Source organism: Lynx rufus, unplaced genomic scaffold (assembly GCF_022079265.1).
Source record: "Lynx rufus isolate CCGP_SWC_20201006 ecotype Redwood Valley unplaced genomic scaffold, mLynRuf1.p SCAF_27, whole genome shotgun sequence".
In the NCBI taxonomy this organism is placed as follows: domain Eukaryota; kingdom Metazoa; phylum Chordata; class Mammalia; order Carnivora; family Felidae; genus Lynx; species Lynx rufus.
This window is the reverse complement of record NW_025814842.1, coordinates 661413-685913: the sequence shown is the minus strand read 5'-3', so window position 1 is coordinate 685913 and position 24501 is coordinate 661413. Positions and strand designations below refer to the sequence as shown.

At 58.3% G+C, this 24501-nt stretch overlaps 1 protein-coding gene across 3 annotated transcripts in view; it reads left to right on the top strand.

Moving 5' to 3' along the window:
- ADAP1 (ArfGAP with dual PH domains 1) overlaps positions 1 to 24501 on the top strand; it is a 51044-nt gene that overhangs the window by 1779 nt on the left and 24764 nt on the right. Inside the window, exon 1 of one of the 3 annotated variants that reach the window (XM_047089380.1) lies at positions 15106 to 15187. The exons of 1 other annotated variant lie outside the window; for it this stretch is intronic. Coding sequence is in view for 1 of the 2 variants with exons in the window: in XM_047089378.1 (XP_046945334.1) it covers positions 22833 to 22878 (46 nt within the window). In the remaining variant the exon portion in view is untranslated. Of the gene's footprint in view, positions 1 to 15105; positions 15188 to 20884; positions 22879 to 24501 lie in introns of those variants that run through there. One more of the 3 variants, XM_047089378.1, reaches the window with a different exon arrangement.

Below are 24501 nucleotides of genomic sequence, written 5' to 3'. Positions count from 1 at the left end.
CCCGGCTACCTCCGGGGCCCCCAGCCTGTAGGTGGGAGAGGGGGCTTCCTTGGCCTGTTGGGCCCTGCGGGGGGGCCCCTCCCCTCCAGTGGGCACTGCCTTGCCCCGCCCACCCGCTCAGCCGGCATCCGCCGCCCCGAGGCAGGCACGCAGGGCTCTGGAGCGGTGGGTTCTTGCGAGCCCAGCTCTCCTTGGCACTGGGCCAGCCTCTCGTCTTCCAGAATCGACCCACAAATCGGTCTGCGACACCGGCATCTTGCCTGATCTGTCGGGCAGCCTTGTGGAGCCCGTTTCACAGCTGGGGAAACTGAGGCCTTGGAAAGTTGAGCCGCCTCGGGGGACGTGGTGCTTCAAAGGCAGAGCAGGTCTCCTGATGCTGTAGCCCTGCCCCCCCCCCCCGGCCTCCCCCCTGCTCCAGGGGTGTGTGGAGGGGTGAGGCCTGCTACCCTGCCTCCTCCCTCGTGATCCCCATAGAATGCTCGCCTACAGTCCCTGCTGCTTGGATGAAGCCACCTAGTCTGTCCAGGTTCTGAGCCACCGTGGGGTGCTGCCGCGGCCCAGATGGGCGACTGGGGGCCACTCTGTGGTGACACGGACCGGCTCGTGGTTGTCCTGACCACAGCCAGGGCAAGGGTCCCCGAGGCCTGGGCCCTGGACAGCAGGACATCAGGGCGGGCCTGGGTCGCCTCCAACACCCGGGCCGGTGGGGGTGGGGCGACTTGCGGTAGATTTGGGCAGACCTGGCCGGCTGGTCGTGTGAGGGCTCCTGGGAGGGGGCAGTCCCTGCAGCCCCCACAGGACCTGCTCCCAGACCCTCCCTCCCTGTTACCTGCCCCAGCAGCGGCCGCCCCCCCCCCCCACCCCCGCCTTTGAACACGGGACCCGGCTGACAGCCTCCAGAGAAGCGTTTCTCGTGACAGGCCTGGGGGAGTAAGTGTGTTTGCATCCGTTTCTCGGCAAGGCCCGGGTGGGGGCCCCATCTGGAGGGGTGGGGCGGCCCGCACATCCTCCAAGCTGCCTGCCTAGTCGGGACAAGTCCTGACCTCGGGTCCGGTGCCCTGGAGGGACTTGGGGTTCTCAGCTGTTCACCTGGCTCTGGGCGTGGGCCATCACTCTGCGGTACTCTGATGGGCAGAGACACCTGGGACACCAGGTAAAACCAATTCTGGAGTGCCCGGGCCTTCTGGCTTGAGTGGGCGGCTCAGCGAGCGGGGGTCTCTGTGCCCGGCCAGACAGCGGATGTTCTGGGCTGCCCCACGCACGTTTTCCAGAGCCGGGACCCGGAGGGTCTGGGCGTGACTGACCTGGGGGGTCCTTGCGGCTCAGCCGGGACCCGGCGTGCGCCCGCACGGCCTCTCAGGTGACCTCAGCACGAGCCCCTCCCGCAGCCCTGCAAGGCCTCGAGGGAGAGGCGACTCTTCCAAAATCGGAATCGCCGTGAGCCAGGACAGAAGCAGCTCGGCGGGGAGGAATTTCCGGAACGTGGCCTAGTTTGGGAGAGGGTCCCCCGGGTGGGCGCGTGGTTGGCCGAGGGCTGCTGAGGAGTGGGCCGGGCAGCCCCACCTGAGTCTTGGGTTAACCAAAATGCTGTTATTGTGGTAAAACGTGGATACCATAAGAGCTGCCATTTTAACCATTGTAAGTGCGCAGTTCAGCGACAGGAGGTCCTTCTCGTTGTCATGCGGCTGTCCCCACTGTCCGTCTCCTGGGCTCTGTTCATCCTGTCACTCTGAAACACGGACCCCCGCCCGCTCCCCCAGCGCCGGCCCCACCGTCTACCCTTGTCCGGGAGTCTGACCACCCCGGGACCGTGTGTGAGCGGGTCCCGGTGCGTGTCCCCCCGTGTCGTGAGTCTGATGACCCCGGGACCGTGTGGGAGCGGGGTCACGCAGTGTTTGTCTTGTGCCGGCTTATTCCACTCAGCCTCAGGTCCTCTGTTATCCACCTTAGGGGACCACGTTCTGCTCTTGTGTGGATGGGCCACGCTTTGTCCCGTCATCCACCCGTGGACACCTAGGTGACTTCCACCTCTTGGCTGCCATGAACGTGGGTGGGTGGGTGGGTGGGTCTCTGAGTCCTGCTTTCAAGTCTTGGGGGTGGAGACGGAGGAGGGGATCGCTGGGTCACGTGAGGACCCTGTGTGACTGGCGAGGGGAACCTGCAGCTGTTTTCCATACCTGGTTCTGTGCTGAGGCCACAGGCCAGCGGTCCGGTGCGTGTGTGTGTGGCGGGGTGGGGGGGGGTGCTTATGGCAAGGAGTGGTTGCTCAGGACGCAGCCACCGCCCTCACCTGTTCCCCGGACTGCGCCCGCTCCCCACGTGGGAGGCACAGCCACGGTGCCTGTCCTGCCGGGGGAGATGCACGTGGCTGAGATGGCCCCCGAGCCGACCCAGGGCTTCTGGGTTGACCAGAAGGGGCCCGGGCTGGCTTCTCCCTCCACACGGGTGTGTGAGCTGTGCCCGCGTTCCAGCTGCGTGTGGGGCAGGGGATGGGGTGAGGGCGACCTTGTCCCTGGTACCCCCCTCGTTTGCTGCCAGCTTTGGGCTGTGTTTGCTAAGCCCTGGTCTGCACCAGGTGCCCCCCTGCAGGCATGTCCCCTGTTCACTTACTCCCCATGCCTGTGAGCTGGCTGCGCGGTCCCAGCTCGCCCAGGCCCCCCAGTACCCCCCAGGCCCCTGTGCCCGGCCAGGCCCAGGGGTGCAGGGGGAGGGTGTGGGCTTTCTCGTCTGCTGCTCTCCATGAGGCCCAGGACAGTGGCTGGGACAGGATCTTCTCCCCCTTCTTTCTTTTAAAAAAAAGAACATTTTTTTTTAAACGTTTATTCATCTTTGAGAGACTAAAGGAAACAGAGTGCAAGCAGGGGAGGGGCAGAGAGAGAGGGAGACACAGAATCCGAAGCAGCTCCAGGCTCCGAGCCGTCAGCACAGAGCCGGACACGGGGCTCGAACCCACGAACCGTGAGATCGTGACCTGAGCCGAAGTCAGACGTTTAACTGACTGAGCCCCCCAGGCACCCCTTTCTTTTTGTGGTTTTAAAATAGGGGCACCTGGGTGGTTCAGTCCGTTAAACGTCTGACTCTTGATTTCAGCTCAGGTCATGATCCCAGGGTCGTGGGTTCGAGCCCCGCGTCGGGCTCTGTGCTGGCAGCTTGGAGCCTGGAGCCTGTTTCAGATTCTGTGTCTCCCTCTCTCTCTTCCCACCCACCCCCCCCCCAACCCTGCTCACGTTCCGTCTCTGAAAAATGAATAAACGTTAAAAAACATTAAAAAAAATCCTTTAAAGCTGAGATGTGACTCACACACAGCATTCGATTAGGGTCAGGTGTACAACCTAATGATTCGATATCGTGCGTGTTGCCATAGGACCCCCACAGTAGTTAACGTCCATCGCCACACAGTTACAACTTCTGCTCGTGTGGAGAGCTTTCAAGATCTACTCTCTTAGCAACTTGCACCTATGCAATCCGGTGTCATTAACCGCAGTCCCCACGCTGTCCCTTACACCCCCGGGTCTTACTGTCTTACCTCTGGAAGCTTGTGTCTCTGGACCCCCTTCACCCGTTTCACCTGCCCCACCGGGAGCCACCGATCTGGCCTCTGTGTCTATGACTGTAGGGGATTTTTCTTGGATTTCACGTGTAGTATTTGTCTTTTTCTGTGTGGCTTATTTCCCAAGCCACGCCCTCCAGGTCCATCCATGTTGTCGCAAATGGCAGGGTTTTCTTTTTTTTTTTTTTTTTATGGCGGAATAATAATGCGAATGTGAACGCATTTTCTGTGTCTTCTCGTCCACCAGGGGAAACTTTCCTGCCTCCACATCTTGTCCCTTGTAAATTATGCTGCAGTGAACGCGGGGGTGCAGATACCGTTCTGAGTTAGTGCTTTTCTTTCCTTTGGGTAAATACCCAGAAGTGGAGTTGCTGGATGTTACAGTACGTCTATTTTTAAGTTTTGAGGAACCTCCATAGCGTCTCCCACAGTGTCTGCACCAGTCTGCATTCCCACCAGCGGTGCGAGGGTTCCCTTTTCTGCACGTCCTCACTGACACTTGTTCCTTCTTGTCTTTTGGACGGTGGGCATTCTGACAGGTGCAAGGTGGCATCTCACTGTGGTCCTGACTTGCATTTCCCTGATGAGGAATGATTTGAAAATTTTTTTAATGTTTATTTATTTTTGAGAGAGAGACAGAGTGCAAGTGGGGGAGGAGCACAGAGAGAGGGAGACACAGAATCCGAAGCCGCTGTAGGCTCCGAGCTGTCAGCACAGAGGCCGACATGGGGCTCGAACCCACGAACCGTGAGACTGTGACCTGAGCCGAAGTCGGACGCTTAACCGACGAGGCGCCCCAATGCTGAGTGATGGCGAGCACCTTTTCCTGTGCCTGTTGGCCATCTGGGTGCCTTCGCTGGAGAAATGTCCAGGTTCTAATTGGATTGTTTGGGGTTTTTGTTGCTTTGTTTTGCTGTTGAGTTGTATGAGTTCTTTATATATTTTGGACATTAGCCCCCATCCGAGATCTGATTTGAAAATATTCTCTCCATTCCACGGGTTGTCTTTTCATTTTGTGGATGGTTTCCTGTGCCGGGCAGAAGTTTTGCAGGTGGATGGTGTCCCACCGCTTTCTCAGAATTGCTTGGCTATTTGGGGTCTTGTGTGATTCCATACAAATTTTGGGACTGTATGCTCTATTTCTGTGAAAAATGCCATTGGAATTTTGATAGGGATTGCACTGAATAGTAGATTGTTTTGGGTACTGTGGACATTCTGACAATATTAATTCTGCCTGTCACGGGCACAAACTCTCTTTCCATTTATTTGTGTTGTCTTCAGCTTATTTCTTTAAGATTAAAAAAATTTTTTTTCATGTTTATTTATTTTTGAGAAAGAGACAGAGCATGAACGGGGGAGGGGCAGAGAGAGAGGGAGACACAGAATCGGAAGCAGGCTCCAGGCTCCCAACTGTCAGGACAGAGCCCGACGCGGGACTCGAACCCACGAACCGCGAGATCGTGACCTGAGCCGAAGTGGGACGCTCAACCGACTGAGCCCCCAGGCACCCCTTTCTCTCGGGTTTTACGGTGTTCGGTGTACGGGCCTTTCGCCTCCTTGATGAAGTTTGTTCTTCGGGGTTTTATTTGATGCACTTGTCAGGGGCATTGTTTTCTTAATTTCTCTCTCCGATGCTCTGTTATTAGTGTGTAGAAGCTGATTTCTGTACATTGATTTTGTGTCCTGCAGTTTCACTGAGTTCATTTACCAGCTCCAGCAGGTGTGTGTGTGTGTGTGTGTGTGTGTGTGTGTGTGTGTGTGTCGGCTGAGCTGCTGTCTGCATCTCCGTCTCGCCTGGTTGCTCTGGCCGAGACACCCAGGACTCTGTGGGACAAAAGTGGAGACGCTGGGCTTCCTCGTCTGATTCCCGATTTTCCAGGAGAAGCTCTCAGCTTCCCCCTGTTGGGTGCGATAGGAGCTGTGAGTTGTCACATGCGGCCTTTAGCCGTGTCTAAAGGACGTCCCCTCCGTCCCCACTTTGTTGAGGGTGGTTATCGAAACAGACGGTGAATTTCGTCAAACGCTTTTGCTGCATCCATTGAAATCATCATACGATTTTAATCTTGCATTTCATGCATGCAGTGTGTCACATTAATTGATTTGCGGATGTCAAATTGATTTTTTTTTTTAAGGCGATACAAGTTTATTGAACACGCCAGCAGTGGACGGGACAGCAAAGGGGAGACGGACTGCTCGAATCGATTTCTTTTTCTCTTTAAATTTTTTTTTAATGCTTTTTATTTATTTTTGAGACAGAGAGAGACAGAGCATGAACGGGGGAGGGGCAGAGAGAGAGGGAGACACAGAACCGGAAACAGGCTCCAGGCTCCGAGCCATCAGCCCAGAGCCCGACGCGGGGCTTGAACTCACGGACAGTGAGATCGTGACCTGGCTGAAGTCGGACGCTTAACCGACTGAGCCACCCAGATGCCCCTCGAATCGATTTCTTGATCCAAACCCGCATCCCTGGAGTAAATCCCACTCTTTTGGGGCATGTGACCCTTTCAGTGCGTTGTTGAGTTCGGTCTGCAGATACATCACCGAGGGCTTTTGTGTCTGTGTTCATCAGGGATATCGGCTTACGATTTTCTTTTCTTGGGCCGTCCTCGTCTGGTTTTGGCCTCAGGGTGGTGCTGGCCTCATCAGGTGAGTTTGGAAGTGTTCTCCCCTCTTCTCCGTTTTGGTATGGATCGGTATTACTTCTTTAAGTGCCGGTAGAATCCACCAGCCAGACCACCTTTCGCCGGAAGGTCTTTGATTACAGATTCAGTCTCCTTGCTGGTCACTGGTCTGTTCGGATTTTCTACGTTTTCACGACTCCGTCTTGGTAGGGTGTGTGTTCCCAGGGATGTTTTAGTTTCCTGCTGGCGTGCAGTCGTTCCTACTAGTCTCTTGTGATCCCCAGTGTGTCTGGGGCACGACTCCTCTTCGTTTCCGATCTCATCTGAGTCCTCTCGCTGCCCCTCTGTGTTTCTTGTTGAGTCTGGCTAAAGGTTTGTGCTTGTATTTCCCCCAAAGCGGCTGTACGTTTCATTGATCTTTCCATTGCCTTTCTCATCTCTGTTTCATTCATTTCCACTCTGCTCTTTGTTATTTCTTTCCGTGTGCTAACTTCGGGCTTCTTTGTTTCTTCTTTTTCTGGTTCCTTGAGGTGTGGAGTTAGGTGGCTTATGAAAGATCTCTCTTGTTCCTTTTTTTAAAAAAATTGTCAATGTTAGTTTATTTTTGAGAGAGAGACAGTGTGAGCAGGGTTGGGGCAGACAGAGAGGGAGACACAGAATCGGAAGCAGGCTCCAGGCTCTGAGCCGTCAGCACAGAGCCCCACGCGGGGCTTGAACCCCCAAACCGTGAGATCATGACCTGAGCTGAAGTCGGACGTTTAACCGGCTGAGCCACTCAGGTGCCCTGTTTTTATGTCTGTTTTGATTATGGTGGCTTTGCATTAGTTTCTGAAATCATGAGGTGTGAAACCTCCAAATTGGTTGTCCTTTTTCAAGATTGTTTTGGCTCTTCAGGGTCCCTTGAAATTCCATATGAATTTTAGGATGGGTTTTCCTTTCTGCAAAATATGTCATTCAGAATTTGATCGGGATTGGGTGGAGTCTGTACATTTGCTTTGGGTCATATGGAATTTTGACAGTTTCCTTTTTTTTTTTTTAAATGTTTTTATTTATCTTTGAGACAGAGAGAGACAGAGCATGAACAGGGGAGGGGCAGAGAGAGAGGGAGACACAGAATCTGAAACAGGCTCCATCCAGTCTGAGCTGTCAGCACAGAGCCCGATGCGGGGCTCGAACTCACAGACTGTGAGATCTTGACTGGAGCTGAAGTCGCACGTGTAACCGACTGAGCCACCCAGGTGCCCCTGGAATTTTGACAGTTTCAACTTCTCTCGTCCATGACATGGAATGTGTTTCCATGTATTTACATCTCTCATTTCTTCACACAATGTTTTATAGTTATCATCCTGCAAGTTTCTTATCTGCTTGGTTATTTCTTAGGTATTATATTGTTTTTGATGGTGTTGTAAGTTACTTTCAGATCGCTTATTGGGTGTAAAAATGCAGCCCGCTGGGGCGCCTGGCTGGCTCACTTGGGTGACCTCAGACTTTGGCTCAGGTCGTGATCTCCCGTTTCGTGAATTTGAGCCCTGCCTCGGGCTCACTGCTGTCAGAGTGGAGCCCGCTTCGGATCCTGTGTCCCCCCGCCCCATCTCTGCCCCTCCTCAGCTGGTTCTCTCTGTTTCTCTCTCAAAAATGAATAAACACGTAAAGAAAAATTTAAAAAAAATTAGGGGCGCCTGTCTGCACTGCCTCTGCCCTACTTGTGCTCTCTCTCAAATAAAGTAAATTTTTTTTTATTAAAAAAATAATAAATAAAAATAAACATGCAACGGATCTCCGTGTGCTGACTTTGTATCCCGCTCCTTTGCTGAATTCACTTGCTCCGACGGCTGTTTCGTGCAGCCCTTGGGGTTTTCTGTGTGGCAGGACCACGTCCTGCGCAAACACGGTGTCGCTGCTCCCTTTGCGCCGTGGGTGCCTTTTCCTTCTCTCTCTCCCTGCTTGCTCTGGCTGGAATTTCCATTCGGTGTGGAATGGAGGCGGCGAGGGCCTCCTCGCGTGTCTGCTCCTCGAGGAGGAGCTCTCAGGGTCTCGCCCCTGCGCATGACGTCCCCCGTGGGCTCTCCAGAGACGGCGGGGACCGTGTGGAGGTGGCTCCTCCCGTTCCCGGTTGGTTGAGTGCCGTGATGACCGCGTGGGGCCGGCCAGGGGCCGATCCCGCGTCCGTGGAGGTGGACGATCGCGTGGGTCTTCCCCCCTCTGCCCAGGGGCCGCGCCCCCCCCCGCCAGCCTGTCGTGGGGAGCCCTCCTCGCGGTGCAGGTGCGAGGCCCCTCGGGGCGCGTCGTCCGTGCGTGCGCTGTCGCGGTCTGTTTGCCGGCGCTCTGCTCGGGCGTTTGCATCAGCGCTCACGAGGGGTGGCGGTCCCCGATCTCCTCCCGGCGCCTTGGGTTTTGGTATGGGGGCTACGCCGGCCGCCTGGAAGGAGTTGGGACGCGCTCCCTCTTCCTCAGTGTTTCTGGAGAAGTCTGAGAAGGACCGGCGTGGGGTGTCCTTGAAGCGTTCGGCGGGACTCGCCAGTGAGGCTGTCGGGACCAGGACTTTGCTCTGTTCGGGGGGGGGGGGGTGGTTCCCGAGGGGGGCTCCTGACTCGTTTACCGGCCCGTGCACACCGTGCATTTCTTCACAGGTTCGTCTTGGCGGCCTTTCCGCGTCCAGGGATTTATCCACTTCATCTTGGTTCCCCCGTCGTCGGCGACCTTGCTCACAGCGCTGTCTCCGGACCCTTTGATTTCTGGTGGCAGCGTCCCCGCTTTTGAGTCCGATTTTAGTGGCCCGAGCGTGTTTCTTAGTCCGTCCGGCTCAAGGCTCGCCAACTGCCGTTCCTGTCGAAGAGCCGGCTCTTGTCGGTTTCGTTGACTTTCTCTCCTGCGTTTCTACTCCCTCCGTCGTCAAGCTCGCTCCAGTCTCCCCTCCCTCGTGCCGGCCTTGGGTCTGGTTGGTTCTTCTTTGTCGGCTTCCTTCCGTTGTCCGTTAGGTCGCGGACCGGACCCCTTCCTCGTGCTTTAACGGCGGCGTTTGCGGCGCCAGACCCGCCTTTGGCACGCTTGGCTGCATCCCGTGTTTTGTGGTGTTTCGTCTTCCCCCACCTCCAAGTGTCCGCTCACCTCCCTTGCGGCTTCTTCTTTGGTCCACTGGTCGTTTCGTAAAAGTGCGTTGCTTCCACGAAGTCGTGAACGTTCCACTTTTCCTTGTGTTGACTTCTAACTGCATCCGCCCTGTCGCGGCCAGAGAGGACACCTCGTAGGAGACCGATAGGCGGCCTCACGTGGGGTCGGTCCCGTGCCGCGTCCCGTGGGCACCAGGCCAGAACGCGTCCCGGTCGGCCGGCGCGTGTGGTTGGATCTGGTCGTTTGCGTGAAGTCCTCGTTTCCCGTGTCGGACTTGGCCGTCCGTTAGCGCGAGCGCGGTATCGAGCCCCCCGTGTGCTATTCGAGGCTGTTTCTCCCTTCACCTCCGCCGGGTTTTGCTTCGTAGGTCGTGACGGTGCGGCACGAGGCGTGAGTGTGTGTCACGTCTTCTGGCCGCACCGAGGACTTAGTAACGTGCAACGTCCTTCTTTGTCCCTTGGGACCTTGCTCTGACTTCGAGTCTGTCTGGTGTCCGCGAGACGCTCCAGCCTCCTGGCGGCTGTGTGCACGAATCTCCTTTCCCGCCTTTGACCGCCGCCCTGTTGTGTCTCGACCTCGGCCGAGCCTCCCGCAGACGGCACGTGGCTGGACCACGGGTGTCATCCAGCCCGCCGTTCCCGGTCTGTGGATCCCAGAGCTTCCCGCGTTCACCTTTCCCGTGGACGTGGATGAGGACGGCCTGCCGTCTGGCTCGCGCTCGTCCCGTTGTGTGTGGCCTACGGCTTTGCTGCCCCTCACTTCCCGCGTCCCTGTCCTCTCTCGTGTTGAGCTTCTGTAGTCGAGTGTTGGAAGTCCCTCCCGGTTCCCTTTGGTGTATGTTCTGTGGCTCTTTGTGGTTGCCATGGGGATTCCATCTAACATCCGAAATCTATAACCTCCTGGATCCAATTTATAGTAGCTGAACTTCAGGAACACGCAGAAACTGCTCCTTCACTCGGCCTGGACCACACCCCGTGGCTGCAGATGCCACGGTCTTACCTCTTGGTACACCGTGTGCCCTGAGGCATAAATAGTCATTCTTCTTTTTGTATTTATTTTATTTAAAAAAAATTTTTTTTACATATTCTTTGTTTAAATTTCTTTTTAATGTTTATTAATATTTGAGAGAGAGAGACAGACAGAGCACAAGCAGGGGACGGGCAGAGAGAGAGGGAGACACCGAATCCGAAGCAGGCTCCAGGGTCCGAGCTGTCAGCACAGAGCCCGACGCGGGGCTCGAACCCACGAACCGTGAGATCATGACCGGAGCTCAATGAAGTCTGACACTTAACCGACTGAGCCACCCAGGCGCCTGCTAAAAATTTTTAAGGTCATCTCTACGCCCAATGTGGAACACAGACTCGTGACCCCAAGATCAAAAGTCACGTGCTGTAGGGGCGTCTGGGTGGCTCGGTCACTTAAGCGACTTGGCCCAGATCTTGCCTTTGGCCCAGATCATGATCTCGTGGTTCGTGAGTTCTGCTCCCACACTGGGCTCTGTGCTGACAGCATGGAGCCTGCTTGGGATTCTCTCCCTTCTTCTCTCTCTCTGCCGCTCCCCCCACCCCCATGCTGTCTCTTTTAAGTTATTTATTTTGAGAGAAAAATTTTAAATGCAGTAGTTTCTTATGTAGAAAATAAGATTTAGGGTAAATACCAAAGTTAGAGGAACACTGACTCTTACTTTGATAATTGTTTTTTTCGTTAAATGAATTAGTCTCAAATTGTGTAGAAAACCGTTGTTTGCCTTCCAGTGTCAAGAACCCACTCTTCTAACAGCACTAGCTTCTATAATCGCCACATATTTCCTTCTCCGGAGATCTTCGTCTCCGTCCGGCCTCGTCCTTTCGTTTCACCTGCAGGCAGGTCTGGTCACAAACTCCCTCGGCCTCCGTTTAGCTGGGAAGGTCTGGATTTCTCCCTCACTTTTGAAGGACAGTTTTGCCAGAAACAGGATTCCTGGCTGACGGCCTTTCCCTCTGAGCCCTTTGCACATATCGGCTGACGGTCTTCCGGCCTCTGACGTTTCCGAGGAGGAAGCCTGCTCCTCATCTATTTGGGGACGTGTCGGAAGTGACCCGTGGCCACTGTCCCGCTCCACGGCCCTCGAGTCTGGGTTTGGACGTCGCGCTGTTGGGCCGCGGCGTTCAGGAGCCTCGTGGATGCGTAAGCTCCCAGCTCCCTGCACCTGGGGGACTTTCCCGCCGTCGTTTCCCCAGCTCGCGTCCCTGCCCCCGCCCGCGAGCCCCCACGCCCGTCGCTTGGCCCCTGAGGCTCTGCTCGCTGCGTCTCGACCTTTCCGTGTGGCCCTCGCCCCGCAGCCTCCGTGGGTCCCGCTGCTTGGCTCTGCCTCCGCGTCCCTCTCTGGTTCCTTTGTGCCGTTTCTGTCTTTATTCCTATCCCCCGATTGTTTGTACATCGTTTTCTTGGCTTTCTCCACACTTTTCCGTTAGCTCCTCGAGCCCATTTACAACTGGTTTTTGCGTCTGTGTAATTTATCTGCTACGGAATCTCTGTCGGGGGCACATCTTGTTCATCTTTTCCTTCCAATGGGCCTTGCGTGTCTGTGTCTCTGCCCCGTGACTTTTCCGATAAGGTGGGAGCTTGGAGATCAGGCTCTCCCCTCGTCCCAGGGTTTCGTCACTGTTTTTGTTTATTTATCTATTATCTCTGTGTCATCTCTCTGTTTATTTACTGTTGGAAGATGTCCGCCAAGGATCGGCCTGAGGGTAAACTTAATACCTTCCTGGGTCTTAGTTTTTCTCTGGCGATTTGTGGTCACTTTAAAATCGTTCCTGTCTCTGCAGGGGTTTTGAATATCCCGGTCTTTAATGTCTGCCGTCCAAGGGGGCAGAGGGGGTGCTGGGCCTTTATGCCCTCGGAGGTCACTTGAGCGGGGGGAGCGGCCGCCCACCTCCTGGTTGGAGGCAGCCGTCCGTGGAAAGAGCTCGGGGACGATATGTGGAGGACGGGGTCCCTGATGCCCACCTGTGTGCTGGGCCGCCGCCTGCCCGGGGCCAGGGATCCACAGGCGTCGCTGCTCCTGTGCTAAGAGCTGACATTGACCACTGACCGCAGTTTTCCATCCAGGCCTCCCCTGGTCTAGAACATTCAGCTCTTCGGGCACAGGCTTTGGTGGAGGGATGGGCTCTACACGATGTGGACGTGAGGGGCACAGGCCGCGGGGCTGTGAGGAGAGGGGCAGCGAATGGACCGGCGGCCCCTGGCGTCGGGGCAGGCCGCGGGGGAGCGCAGGTGCTGAGGTGGCCAGCGTGGGGTTACTGGCAGTGACCAAGGTCAGGGTGTGGTCCTGGGGTACGGCGAGGGTGTCGTGAGGGTGCCACCAGGACGGCACGTGGGGAACGGTGGGTAAGAAAAAGGGGCGCCGGTGCCGGAGTTTCCGGAATTATCCACAGAGGAGGGGAGACGGCTCCCCCGGAAGGCGGGTGGCCCCGGCCGAAAGGGGAAGCAGGGGGGCCGGTGTGTCCAGAGCCAAGGGTGGGGGACGGGCTCACCGGTGACACGGTGCACGCGGGGCCTTGTTGCGGCTCTCGGGGAGAGTCCCCGGCCGACAGAGGTGGGGTGGACGCCGGGAGACCGTGGGGGGACTTTGGAGTCGTTCGGACAAGAGGTGACGCCGCGGGAAGCGGTCAGATTCTGCGCATGTTCTGAAGTTCGGGGAACAGCGTGTGCTGCGACCTGCGGTGCCAGACAGGGAGAGGCGAGGCCACTCCAGTTTTTGGCCGAGGCTGAAGGGAGTGGGGTGGAGACCAGGAGCTGGCGTTGGGGTTGAGAGGTCGCCACAGACCGGGGGGCGGGGGGGGGGGGCACGAGCTCGGGGCTGAGGAGCGTTCTGGAGAAGCGGCCGGAGGTAGAACCCAGGTAGAAAATAGCCGACGGTGTGCACCTTTTTCCGTTTCGTGTTTTTCTTCGCCGAGGGGAAAGTCACACAAACGGAATCGACCAGTGAAAGCCAACAGTTCTGTGGCGTCTGTCGTATTTCCAGGGCCGTGCGGCCTGCATTCAGCTCCACGGTTGGGTGTTTACAGCCGGGGGACCAGACGGGACGCCACGGAGAGCCGGGCAGCTGGCGGTGGGCGGGAAGACCACCGGGGGTGCGCAGGCCGGCCGCGCGCTGCCCCGTCCCTGAAGGGCTCGGGTCGGCACCTTGGAGGCCAGCGGTGTCCGCGACGGGGCTTCGGTGAACGCGGGGGTGGAGGCCGGAAGGTACCGTGGGGCCAGGAGGGGGATGGGAACGTGCCAGGAGGAGGCCCCTGGGCCAGGTGGGCCGGAGGGGAGGGTCGGGAGGGGAGGCCGGGTCGTCTGCAGGGGGGGAGCAAGGGCAACGTGGGAGCCTCCCTACTCCAGGTGCCACAGGCCGCTAAGCGCCACTGTGTGGACGGCCCCTCCTTGGTGGTGGCAAAAGTGCCCCCCCCGGAGCTTGGCTTCTGGGGGGGGGGCACGGGATAAACAAAGAGCAGGGCGGCTGTGGGGGAGGGGCCGCCTGTGCCCTCCCCCCTCCCCGGGCCCACTGTGTGTCTGGACCTCAGCCCCCCTCACTCCTGGGCCTCGGCGTGGGAGGGGCGACGTTCTCTGGGGCCCCGGCCACCGGCTGTGCCAGACCACGGTTCCAGACGATACCGGCTCAGTCCGGCTCAGCCCCAGGATGTGTCTCACCTGCCCAGGTGCCTCCCTTCTGCTCCAGGAAATGGTGAGGGGCTGAGTCACCTCCAAGCCCTGGGAGAAGGCAGAGCAGAGGTAGGTGGAGGGCAGTGACATCCCGGAAGGCACGGGAGGGGCGGAGCGGGGGAGGGGGTCGCTGGGGGAGTCGGGAAGAAGCTGGCAGCCTGGGGTTGATGGGCAATGTGACCCCAGAGGGCGAGGCCCTGGCCTGATGTGCCGGCAGCCCTGATGTCGTGGGTTTGGGGACAGGGGTAGAACTGCAGGCTCAGGCCCATCGCCCCTCTGCGCCCCTCTGCCCCCCCTGCCTCCCCTCTGCCCACCTCTGCCCTCTGGCCCCCCTCTGCCCCCCCTGCCTCCCCTCTGCCCACCTCTGCCCTCTGGCCCCCCCTCTGTCCCCACCTGCCTCCCCTTTGCCCTCTTTGCTCCCCCCATGTCCCCCTCTGCCCCCTCTGCTGCCTTCTATCCCCCCTCTGCCCCCCCTGCCCCCATACCCCCTCTACCCCCCGCCCCTGCTCTGCCCCCCCTGCCTCCCCTCTGCCCACCTCTGCCCTCTGGCCCCCCTCTGTCCCCCTTGCCCCTTATGCCCCCCTCTGCCGCCTTCTGTTCCTCCCTGCCTCCCCTTAGCCCTCCTCTGCCCCCGTGTCCCCCTCTAGCCCCCTGTGTCCCCCTCTGCCCCCCCCCCCGTGTCCCCCTCTGTCCCCACAGGTGCTGGAGGCTCACTCCAGACCCCTGGGCAAGGAAGTCCTGATCCCTGGTGCCCGAAGAGAGGAGCAGGGCAGGCTCTGGGCAGCTGTGTGTCTGGTTCTGGGAAGCGGGTGCAGCCAAAGCAGAGCCTGGGAATAGGGTGTGGGGCCCTCCTGCCTGGGGTCAGGGGGTTCTGCTGCTGGGATACCCCTGCCCCCCCCCCCGGAGGGGCTCTGAGCTTAGGAGCGTGACATGTGGACATCCTACCCCTGGTGCCTGGCTCTCATATTGGCGGGGGGGGGGTGCATGTGCACCGGTGGGCAGACCTGACTGGGGGGGGCGTGTGCTCAGATGGGCAGATCTGACTGTGCTCCAACGGCCTGAGAAGGAAGCCCACAGACCCAGCCCTGGCGCTTGGAGAACTAAAGCATCAGCCCCATCCTTCTTCCCTTGGGGACCTCCCGCCAGCCTTCGTCCAGCTGCCCCTGTCCTCCGTGCGCGCGCACACAGGCCCCACTCTGGAGGCCCCACTCTGGAGGTGAGGGTGACCTCCTGAGAGTCTGCCCAGGGGCTTTCTCAGGGAGGAGGGAGGGGCCGGGAGCCCAGGGAGTCTCTGGCTCCAGAAGAAGCAGGAGCACTTGGCGAGGAGTTAGTCCACTAACCTGACTCCTGTGGGGGTGCTGGTCCTGGTAAGACGTGGGCACCAGCAGAGGGCCAGTCTGTCGGGCACTGGCCCTCTGCCCTCTGTTGTGGTGGTTTTAGGGGCACGCGGCGGTGGGAGGGGGAGGGTCCCTCTGCTGGAGCCCAGGAGTCTTACAGGGCTGCTCAGAATCACTTCCGGAACTCTCCTTCCAGAGTCAGGATCCTTCTTTAAAATAAGGGCTTTTGTTTGTTTTTAACTTTTTGAGTTCAGGGTCTTTTCTGTTTTAATTTTCTTTACTGTTTATTTATTTCGAGAGAGACACAGAGCATGAGCAGGGCGGGGCAGAGAGAGAGGGAGGCACAGAATCGGAAGCAGGCTTCAGGCTCTGAGCTGTCCGCACAGAGCCCAACGTGGGGCTCAAACCCGCGAACCATGAGATCGTGACCTGGGCCGAAGTCGGACGCTTAACCGACTGGGCCACCGAGGCGCCCCTAAAGTAAGGCCTCTTGCCTTCCCAGGCGCCAGGCCCAGGGGTGACGTTTCAGGTGTGTGTTGCTTGGACAGGGCCCTCTGGGGTCACTGAGTCCGAGGACAGCAGGACCATGTCCCCGGCTGGCCCCAGGGGGAGGCAGGTGCCCCACGCCTCATCTTTGGGATTACAGGCTCTCAACCCTGGTGGTGCGCTCGCTGGGGCTGCTGTGAGCCTACTGTGCGCAGGCCCCTCACAGAGGCGGGCTGGCCGGCCTCCGAGTGGCACTCAGCCACCGTCCTGCGTGACCACGGAGGGGACATTCGGGCAGGATCTTTGCTAGGCAGACGGCACCCCCACACGGTGCTGTGGAATCATTAGCCTGAGGCTTGGAGGGGGACCGCACTCTGCACCTTGGGTCAAAGTGCCCCTCTTGCTGGATCAAGCCCCGCTCCAGACCCTGCCGGCCTTCTCCCCAGCGGTCCAGCCCAGTCCCGCCTCCTGCCGGCGCTTCTCCTGGCGGCCTTGGCCTTGGTTCAACGCGGAGCTCATCTGTGGGGTGCGGTGAGGGCTCCCCAGGCGGGGAGCCTCTGTCCCGTCTGTCACGGGTTTGCGAGGCGAAGGCGTACGCGGAGGCTGGACTCCTCTTCCACACCCCCCCCGCCCCAGGAGGGGAGGCCGGAGGGGTGGTGGGCAGTCCGTCACCTCCAGGGATGGCGGACGGGCGGGCCTCGCTGGGTGGGATCCCAGCTGTGCCCAGCCTGTGCCTGCCACTGGTCGTCTTGCTTCTCCGGGCCTGAGGTTTAGGACCCGGGGAGGCCGCGAGCCCGTGCGCCCATCGTGACGTGAGGGTGTTCAGAGAGGCCCGGGGTCCCCGCACCTCCCCCTCCTGCCCCTGGAAGGGTCGGACCCGAATGTGAAGTCAGTCCTCTAGTGGGTTTCCACGGGTGCTGGGAGCCCTGCCCAGAGGCGGGGCCACTGTGCCCACCCCGCTGTGTCCAGGGAGGCCACCCCCGCCCCCAGGACCTCTTTCCCTCTCCCCTGCCTGGTCCCACAGCCCGTGCCGCTTCCCACGCCCCTGGCACCTGCCGGTGCTGAACAGGGTCCGGGCGGGCTCTGGGAGACAGGTGCCAGCCGCGTCCAGCTCTGCCGCTGTGTGACCTCAGGCGAGTGTGTGACCCTCTCTGGGCTTTATATGCCTTGTTCCGTAGAAGTGGACTACTAGTAGGGTGGGCAGAGCTACGGGACCAGGTGGGACAACGTACGTGATCTTTGGCCCCAAGCGAGTGTGATGGGCGTTAGTGCCCCTACCCCAGGTGGACGAGATGGCCAGCACGTTCCTGCTTCCCGCTCCAAGGTCAGGCCGCTGGATGGCCTGCCCCGCAGAGCAGGGCGCACCGGGGTGAGAGGCCCTGATTTCGCTGCTTCTCCGGTGTCTGGGGTAGGGCTGGGGTCTAGACACGCCTCCGCTTTCCTAAATTCACCTTTACCGAGGCGTGAGTTACACACAAGAAAGCGCACCCCCTCTGAGAGTGCCGGGATGCTGGAGGAAAGGCTGGAGGGCGGGCCGCCCTGGCCCCAGAGCTCCCGCGCCCGTCCGCTTCCCGGACGGCCAGCCAGGCACTACCCGTGCCAGGTACCGCCCGCACGTCGCCTCTGCTGGGTCGATTCCCTCTGCCTCTCTCTCTGATGGAGTTCTTTTCTTCTGAGTTCGAACAGTTCTTTATGTACTTTGGACGCGAGTCCTTCGTCAGATACACGATCTGCAAAACGTCCCCGGGGCGGCCGGCCTCAACCGGTGTCTTTCAAAGAGCAGATCTTTCTTGGGGCGCCTGGGTGGCTCGGTTGGTTAAGCGTCCGACTTCAGCTCAGGTCATGATCTCACGGTCCGTGGGTTTGAGCCCCGCGTCGGGCTCTGTGCTGATGGCTCAGAGCCTGGAGCCTGTTTCAGATTCTGTGTCTCCCTCTCTCTGCCCCTCCCCTGTTCATGCTCTCTCTCTGCCTCAAAAATAAATAAACGTTAAAAAAAAAAATTAAAAAAAAAAAACCAAAGAGCAGATCTTTCTTGGGGCGCCTGGGTGGCTCGGTTGGTTAAGCGTCCGACTTCAGCTCAGGTCATGATCTCGCGGTCCGTGGGTTCGAGCCCCGCGTCGGGCTCTGTGCTGATGGCTCAGAGCCTGGAGCCTGTTTCAGATTCTGTGTCTCCCTCTCTCTGACCCTCCCCTGTTCATGCTCTGTCTTTCTCTCTCTCAAAAATAAATAAACGTTAAAAAAAAAAAATCAAAGAGCAGATCTTTCCAAAAATTCTGATGAAGCTTAACTTACTTGTTTAATTTTTCAGTTTTCTGTGGCTAACAAGGCTTTGCCTAACCCAAGGCCCCAAAGGCCTCTCTCCTTTTCTTTGGCAAGTTCCTTGGCTCTGGGTCTTACCGTTGGCACCGCGGTGCGTCGCGAGTGACTTTTCGTACGTGGCAGGGGGTGTGGATGGCGGTTTAACATTTTTGCAGATGTTTTCCAAATGTTCCGACGCTATGTGCTGAAAAGTTCGTCTTTCTCCCCTGAATTGCCTTCACGCCTTTGTCAACAATGCGTGTGGACTGTTTCTGGGTCTCTATTCTGTTCCACTGAAACCAAGTAGCGTTTGTCCCTTTTCCAGGTTGTTTTGGCTAGTCTACGTCCCCTGTAGTTGCACGTGAATTTTAGAATCGGGTTGTGAATATATATTTTAAAATCCTGCTGGAACTCTGATTGGGATCATTGAGTCTCTAGGTTAGTTTAGAGAGAATTTTCATCTTCACGATATTGAGTCTTTCAACCCAGGAAAACTGTATCTCTGCGTTCGTATTTAGGCGGTCTGTGATTTATCCCAGCAACACTTTGTGGCGTCCAATGTGCTGTTTTGCATATCTTTTGTCATTTTACCTGTAGGTATTTGATTTTTTCAATGCTTCTGTAACAGTGTTTTTAACTTTTCATTGTAGTAAAACACATAAACATAAAACTTACTGTTGTACCCTCTTTTTTAAAAATTATTTTAAACGTTTATTCATTTTTGAGAGACAGAGCACGAGCAGGGAGGAGGGGGGCAGAGAGAGAGGGAGACATAGAATCCAAGGGCTCCAGGCTCCAAGCTGTCAGCACAGACCCCAACGCGGGGCTCGAACTCACAAACCGTGAGATCGCGACCCGAGCCGAAGTCAGGCGCTCAACTGACTGAGCCACCCAGATGCCCCTACCCTCTTTAAGTATAGTTCATTTGCATTTAAAATATTCACATTGGGGGCGCCTGGGTGGCGCAGTCGGTTAAGCGTCCGACTTCAGCCAGGTCACGATCTCGCGGTCCGTGAGTTCGAGCCCCGCGTCGGGCTCTGGGCTGATGGCTCAGAGCCTGGAGCCTGTTTCCGATTCTGTGTCTCCCTCTCTCTCTGCCCCTCCCCCGTTCATGCTCTGTCTCTCTCTGTCCCAAAAATAAATAAAAAAAAAAACGTTGAAAAAAAAATTAAAAAAAAAAAATATTCACATTGTCGGGGCGCCCAGGTGGCTCAGTCGGTTGAGCGTCCGACTTCGGCTCGGGTCACGATCTCACGGGTCGTGAGTTCGAGCCCCGCGTTGGGCTCTGTGCTGACGGCTCGGACTCGAGCCAGCTTCAGACCCTCTGTCTCCCTCTCCCTGCCCCTCCCACTCACATCTCTCTCTTTCTCTCAAAAATAAACATTTAAAATAAAGTAAAAAATTAAAAACACATTCACATTGTACAACAATCTCTAGAATGTAAATGGTATTTTTATTTTTTTTCAGTTTATTTAATCTCTGCACCCAACATGGGGCTCCACCTCATGACCTGAGGTCAAGTCACATGCTCTTTCAACTGAGTCAGCCAGGTGCCCCGTAGGTGGTGTTTTTAAGCGTTCAGTTTCCAACTGCTTATTGCTGATATATACGAATATAATTGATTTTTGTATGTTTTATATCTTGCAGCTTTATTTATATATTTTTTAACATTTATTTATTTTAGAGAGAGAGAGACAGTGTGAGCAGGGGAGGGACAGAGAGAGAGAGAGAGACGCAGAATCTGAAGCAGCTCTAGACTCTGAGCTCTCAGCACAGAGCCTGATGTGGGGCCTGAACCCACAAACCGTGAGATCATGACCTGAGCTGAAGTCGGACGCGTAACCGACGGAGCCCCCCAGGAGCCCCAGCCTTGCAACTTTACTAGTTATAGTAGTGTTTTTGTGGAATCCGTCAGATTTTCTACATTGATAATCACGTTGTGTGTGAATGAAAGAGGTTTTGTTTCTTTCTTTCCAACCTGGAAGCCTTTTCTTTTGTCACTGCCTTATCGCACTGACTAGAATCTCCAGTTCAGGTTTTAATTAGAAGCGATTAGAACAGACCTTCCCGTCGTGGTCCTGATTTTAGGGGGAAACATTCAGTCTTCTTCCGTTAGGTATGATGTCAGCTGCAGGTGTTTCATAGAAGCTTGTGTACCGAGGTAGGAAAGGTCCCCTCCGTTCCTAGTTTTCTGAGAATTTTGATCGGGATGTTACATTTTGTCACGTGGTTTTTCCGGACCTACGAGACAGTCCTGTGAATTTTTAACCTGTGAACATGGCGAATTACGTTGACCGATTTCCAGACGCGAAGGCGGCTCTTCATTCCTGGCATAAATCCCTGGAGGCGTGGTCTGTGTCCTGTCTCTGTTACTGGGTGTGACCATCTTCCTGTGGACGTGTCTGCCTTTCGCCTTGGTGAGCAGCTGGGAGTAGGAATGCTGCTTTACGGGAGACAGAAGTTCACGTCTGTGAGCAGCAGCCAAACCGTTTTCCAAAGTGAGTTGAAGCCACTTACCGTCCTGCGGGTGGCGTCTGAGGGTACCAGCCTCCCTGCACCCTCGTCACGCGGGGGTCCAGTCTTCTACATTGTAGCTTTTCTGGTGGGTGCGTAACGGCGTTTCGTCACCAACGCTTTTCTCAAAAGGTACGACAAACCTCCTGTTCCTCGAGCGATAGCCTCTGACACACGTGATGTACCTGATTTTGTCTTTTGGTTTTAATCTCTGTACCCAACGTAGGGCTCGAGTTCATGACCCTGAGGCCAAGAGTCAGATGCTGTGCTGACCGAGCCAGCCAGGCGCCCCGGTTTCTGTCTTTGTTCCTCTGCGAAAGGCTTAGTGTCTCCATTTCTCAGAGTCAGACTTCCTTGAGCCCCCCTTGGACGGAGCCCTCCTGTGTGCGGGCGTGCACACGGGGCGCGTCCCCCGACACGTGCCAGACGGGCAGGCTTGCAGGCTGCCTTAAGTTGTGTACCAGTGGGTCCTCACGTCAGTCGTGAGATGTCGGGCCCATCTGTAGCCGCTCCTTAAACCCAGAAGCCTTGTTGTCACAGATGATTGTTAGCAGTGACGGGAAGCACCCCTCCGATCACAGGTCCTCCCTGGGCTCCCGTCTGTGTCTCACCCCTTTTCCCTCTAATGCGGGGCTTGGCCAACGTTTTCTTTTTCTTTTCTTTTGGTGTCTTAACCTCTACATCCAACATGGGGCTCGAACTCACGACCCCGAGACCGAGAGTCGGTATTCTTCTGCTGAGCCGGGCAGCAAATGTTTTCTTAAAGGGCCAGATAGGAAGTTTTTCGGGCTCTGCCGGCCACACCTTCTCTGTCACGACCACTCAACTCTGCTGGGTTATTGCAGAAGGACCCATAGACTAAATGATCGACGTGGCCGCGTGGCAATAAAACTTTATTTACAAAACACTGGGCCCGAGGGCCACGGCTTGCTAATCCCCGCCAAAGTGTTCTGCGAACAGATGTTCCAGGCCGGGCCACTGCGTAGAAGGATGGCCGGGCAGGGGCATCTGGTGGTCTTTGTTCAGCCAGTCTCAGAATGTACACACAAGTGGATGAAGGCCGTGAGGAGGGAGGCCCGGGCTAGAGGTCCACTCTCAGAGCAGACGTCCCCGGGTGGTGAAAAGTGGGGGGTCTCTCCTGCACCCCGGTGATTCTCCCAGTTGGGCCCGTTTTGCAGGTGTCCGTTACTGTCCCATCTTACAGATGAGGAGGGTGAGGCCCGGAAGGGGTGCTGCTCACCCGAGACCCTGTACCTGCTGGGTACTCTGTGTGCAGCCGTTGACGGAGCAGCTCCGTGAAGGTCTCTGGGGAAGGCAGAGCCGAGTGGAGAGCTGGGACTCTCCCCTTCCTGGGACCTGCGCTGGTCCTCGCCACTCGTTCTCCGGGACAGCATTTCACTGCAAGCCGTGGGCCCCGCTGCAGCTCCCTTCTTCCCCGCGAAGCCCCTGTGCTCTGCACGCTCCCCGCCTGCCCGCGCATCCTCGGCGGACGTGGGCCGGTGAGGTGGGGGACGAGGCCTTGACTCTCTCTTGGAAGTGGGACTGCGCGTAGGGCTGTTGGGTGGCTCATTCATCATGAACTCTTGGGGCCCTGGTTTTGGCCAGGTTCTGTGCTGGGTCCTGGGGGCCCCAATGAATGGGGAGACAGTTCGTCAGGAAGGCCAGCGGCCGTAACAGACACCCCGCATCTCAGAGACCAGACTTGTCATTTGTCATTTGCCTGTAACACAGAGCTTTGCAGGGGCGCCCGGTCCCAGCTCTCCCGGGCCTCTCTGCTGCAGACAGTGCGTCCGGGGCCCAGGCTCCTCCCGCTATGGCCTCCACCCCTCCGCCCTTCTCAGAGCACCCCCCCCCCCGCCACCAGCCAAGGATGGAGACATGAGCACCATGGGTGGGTGGTGGCTGTCGGCCAGGCCCAGAGGGACACGGGTCCATCCGATCACGTTCCCCGGGCCAGAACCCCAGCCACGCCGAACTTCCAGGAGACTGGGAAGTGAGCTCCGACCCCGGGGAGCTGGAGAAACAGATGCTGCCGAGCCCCAATGGTTTCTGCCGCAGACCCTCGTCCCGGGGGCCGAGGAAATTACCATCCGAACCGGGACATATCTGAGGGTGAACGGAGGAGCCGTTAGTAATCCCTGGGACAGGCAGCGTGGCCTGGACGCATGTGCCGCTGCACGACAAGTGCCCTTAACCGAGCACTCTCCGCCCGGCTGTTCCACCTGAATGCTCTGCGTGCCCATTTTGCAGGCCAGAAACAGACCCAGAGCAGGTCAGTGACTTGCCTTGGGACGCCCAGCTGAGAAGGGTGGGAAGGGAGGGGACCCGGGCCATCTGGCTCCGGGGGGGGTCTGCTCAGCTCTGCGGCGCGTGTGACGGGGCCACGGGGTCCTCCCTGGTGAGCGGCCAGTGGGGCCGCTCAGGCGGGCGGGGGCCCACGTCTCTCCTGAGTACGAATGCGAATGCGGGAGGGAGCCGTGGCTGCCGGGTCTGGCTGTGGGAGAAAGCCCGCCGCCCTGCCCCGGTGTGATTTTCCGCTGCTGGGCGGGCCCCTCCGGCCGGGCAGCAACGCCAGGGGACCCAGCCCGGCTGGCGGCCGAGTCCGCGGCCCGCGTGGATCTTCCCTGCTCACGTTCTCTCCTGCCGGACGAGTTCCTCATTTCCTGGTGGGGCAGCATTTTCAAAAAGAGGGAGCGGCTCCTGGGGCCCAGGGAGGGTGGGTGCCTCCAGGAGGGCCGCCAAGGGTGGGCTGTGCCCACGGCACAGGGGCGCGTGGGGCGGGGGCCTGGCGGGGGGCAGACCGGGGGCGGGACTTCCATGTGCCCCTCGCAGCAGCCGGGCGGTTTCTCGAGAATGACACCAGAATGCAGGGAGAGGGTCTTCCGAGAATAGCGGGCAGAGGTAGAGGTGGGTTCGTGCGGAGCCGGGGACCCTGCGCTCCTTCTCTGCGTGTTGTCCGCGTCCCCACGTTCCTGTGAAGGCTTGGGTCGCGTGTGGCGGTCTTCTGTCCGCGTGCTGCCAAGAGCCCTTGGGCCGGAGGTGGGTCTGTGGCTCTCCGACCCCCGCCCGGGGTTTCCTTCTGCCCCCCGGGCCCCGGGGAGGCGCAGAGCCGGGGCACGTGGCCTTCCCCCCACCCGAGCTCCCCGCGACCCACTCTCGGGGCCCCCGACGTGCCCGGCCTGCCTGCTCCCCGGTCCCGGCACGTTGGAGGCCTGGCCTCTGGCCGCAGCCAAGCCTCGTCCCCAGGTCAGTGCTCGGGGCGGCAGGGGTGGTGGCCCGTGCCCTGGCGTCCCCCAAGCCGTCACCCTGGAGCAGCGGAAGGGAGCTCGTGGCTGTGCTGTGGGGGCAGCGTAGGCATCTGGGTACCGAATGTGGGTGCGGCCGGGCTGCTGGGAGGGGGCTCGTGGCACCCGTCCACGCGCAGCGGCCCCGACAGCACACGAGAAACAGGGAAGGCACTAAGTGTCGGGACCGGCAGATGCCGGGAAGAACCCAGAGGGCGTTATGATGGGGACGCGCGGGGGTCCCTCGAGCTGGTGTTCGGGGGGCCTGCGAGGGTGACATTTGCCCTGAGGTGTGGGAGGGATGGGGCGGGCCGGGCTGGGGAGGAGCCCGGAGAGGTGGGGAAAAGTCCCCTGTGGGTTCCAAGCAGAAAGCTGGTGATGTTCTGGTTTCCGGGGTGGCGGCCTGTGGGCGGAGCCGGCAGAAGGGCCCCGGGGGTGGTGGGGTGGGGGGAATGGATGGAGGGGACGTGTGGGAGGACGGGTGTGCCTGTCTGCTCCGCGCCTCTGCTCACAGCTCTTCTGGGGGGGCGGGGGTGGCGAGGCTCCCAGAGCCGAGGCTCTGAGGCCTCGGGCTCCCTGGGCTGCGCCCTTCGCGGGAGCCTCTGGGTCGG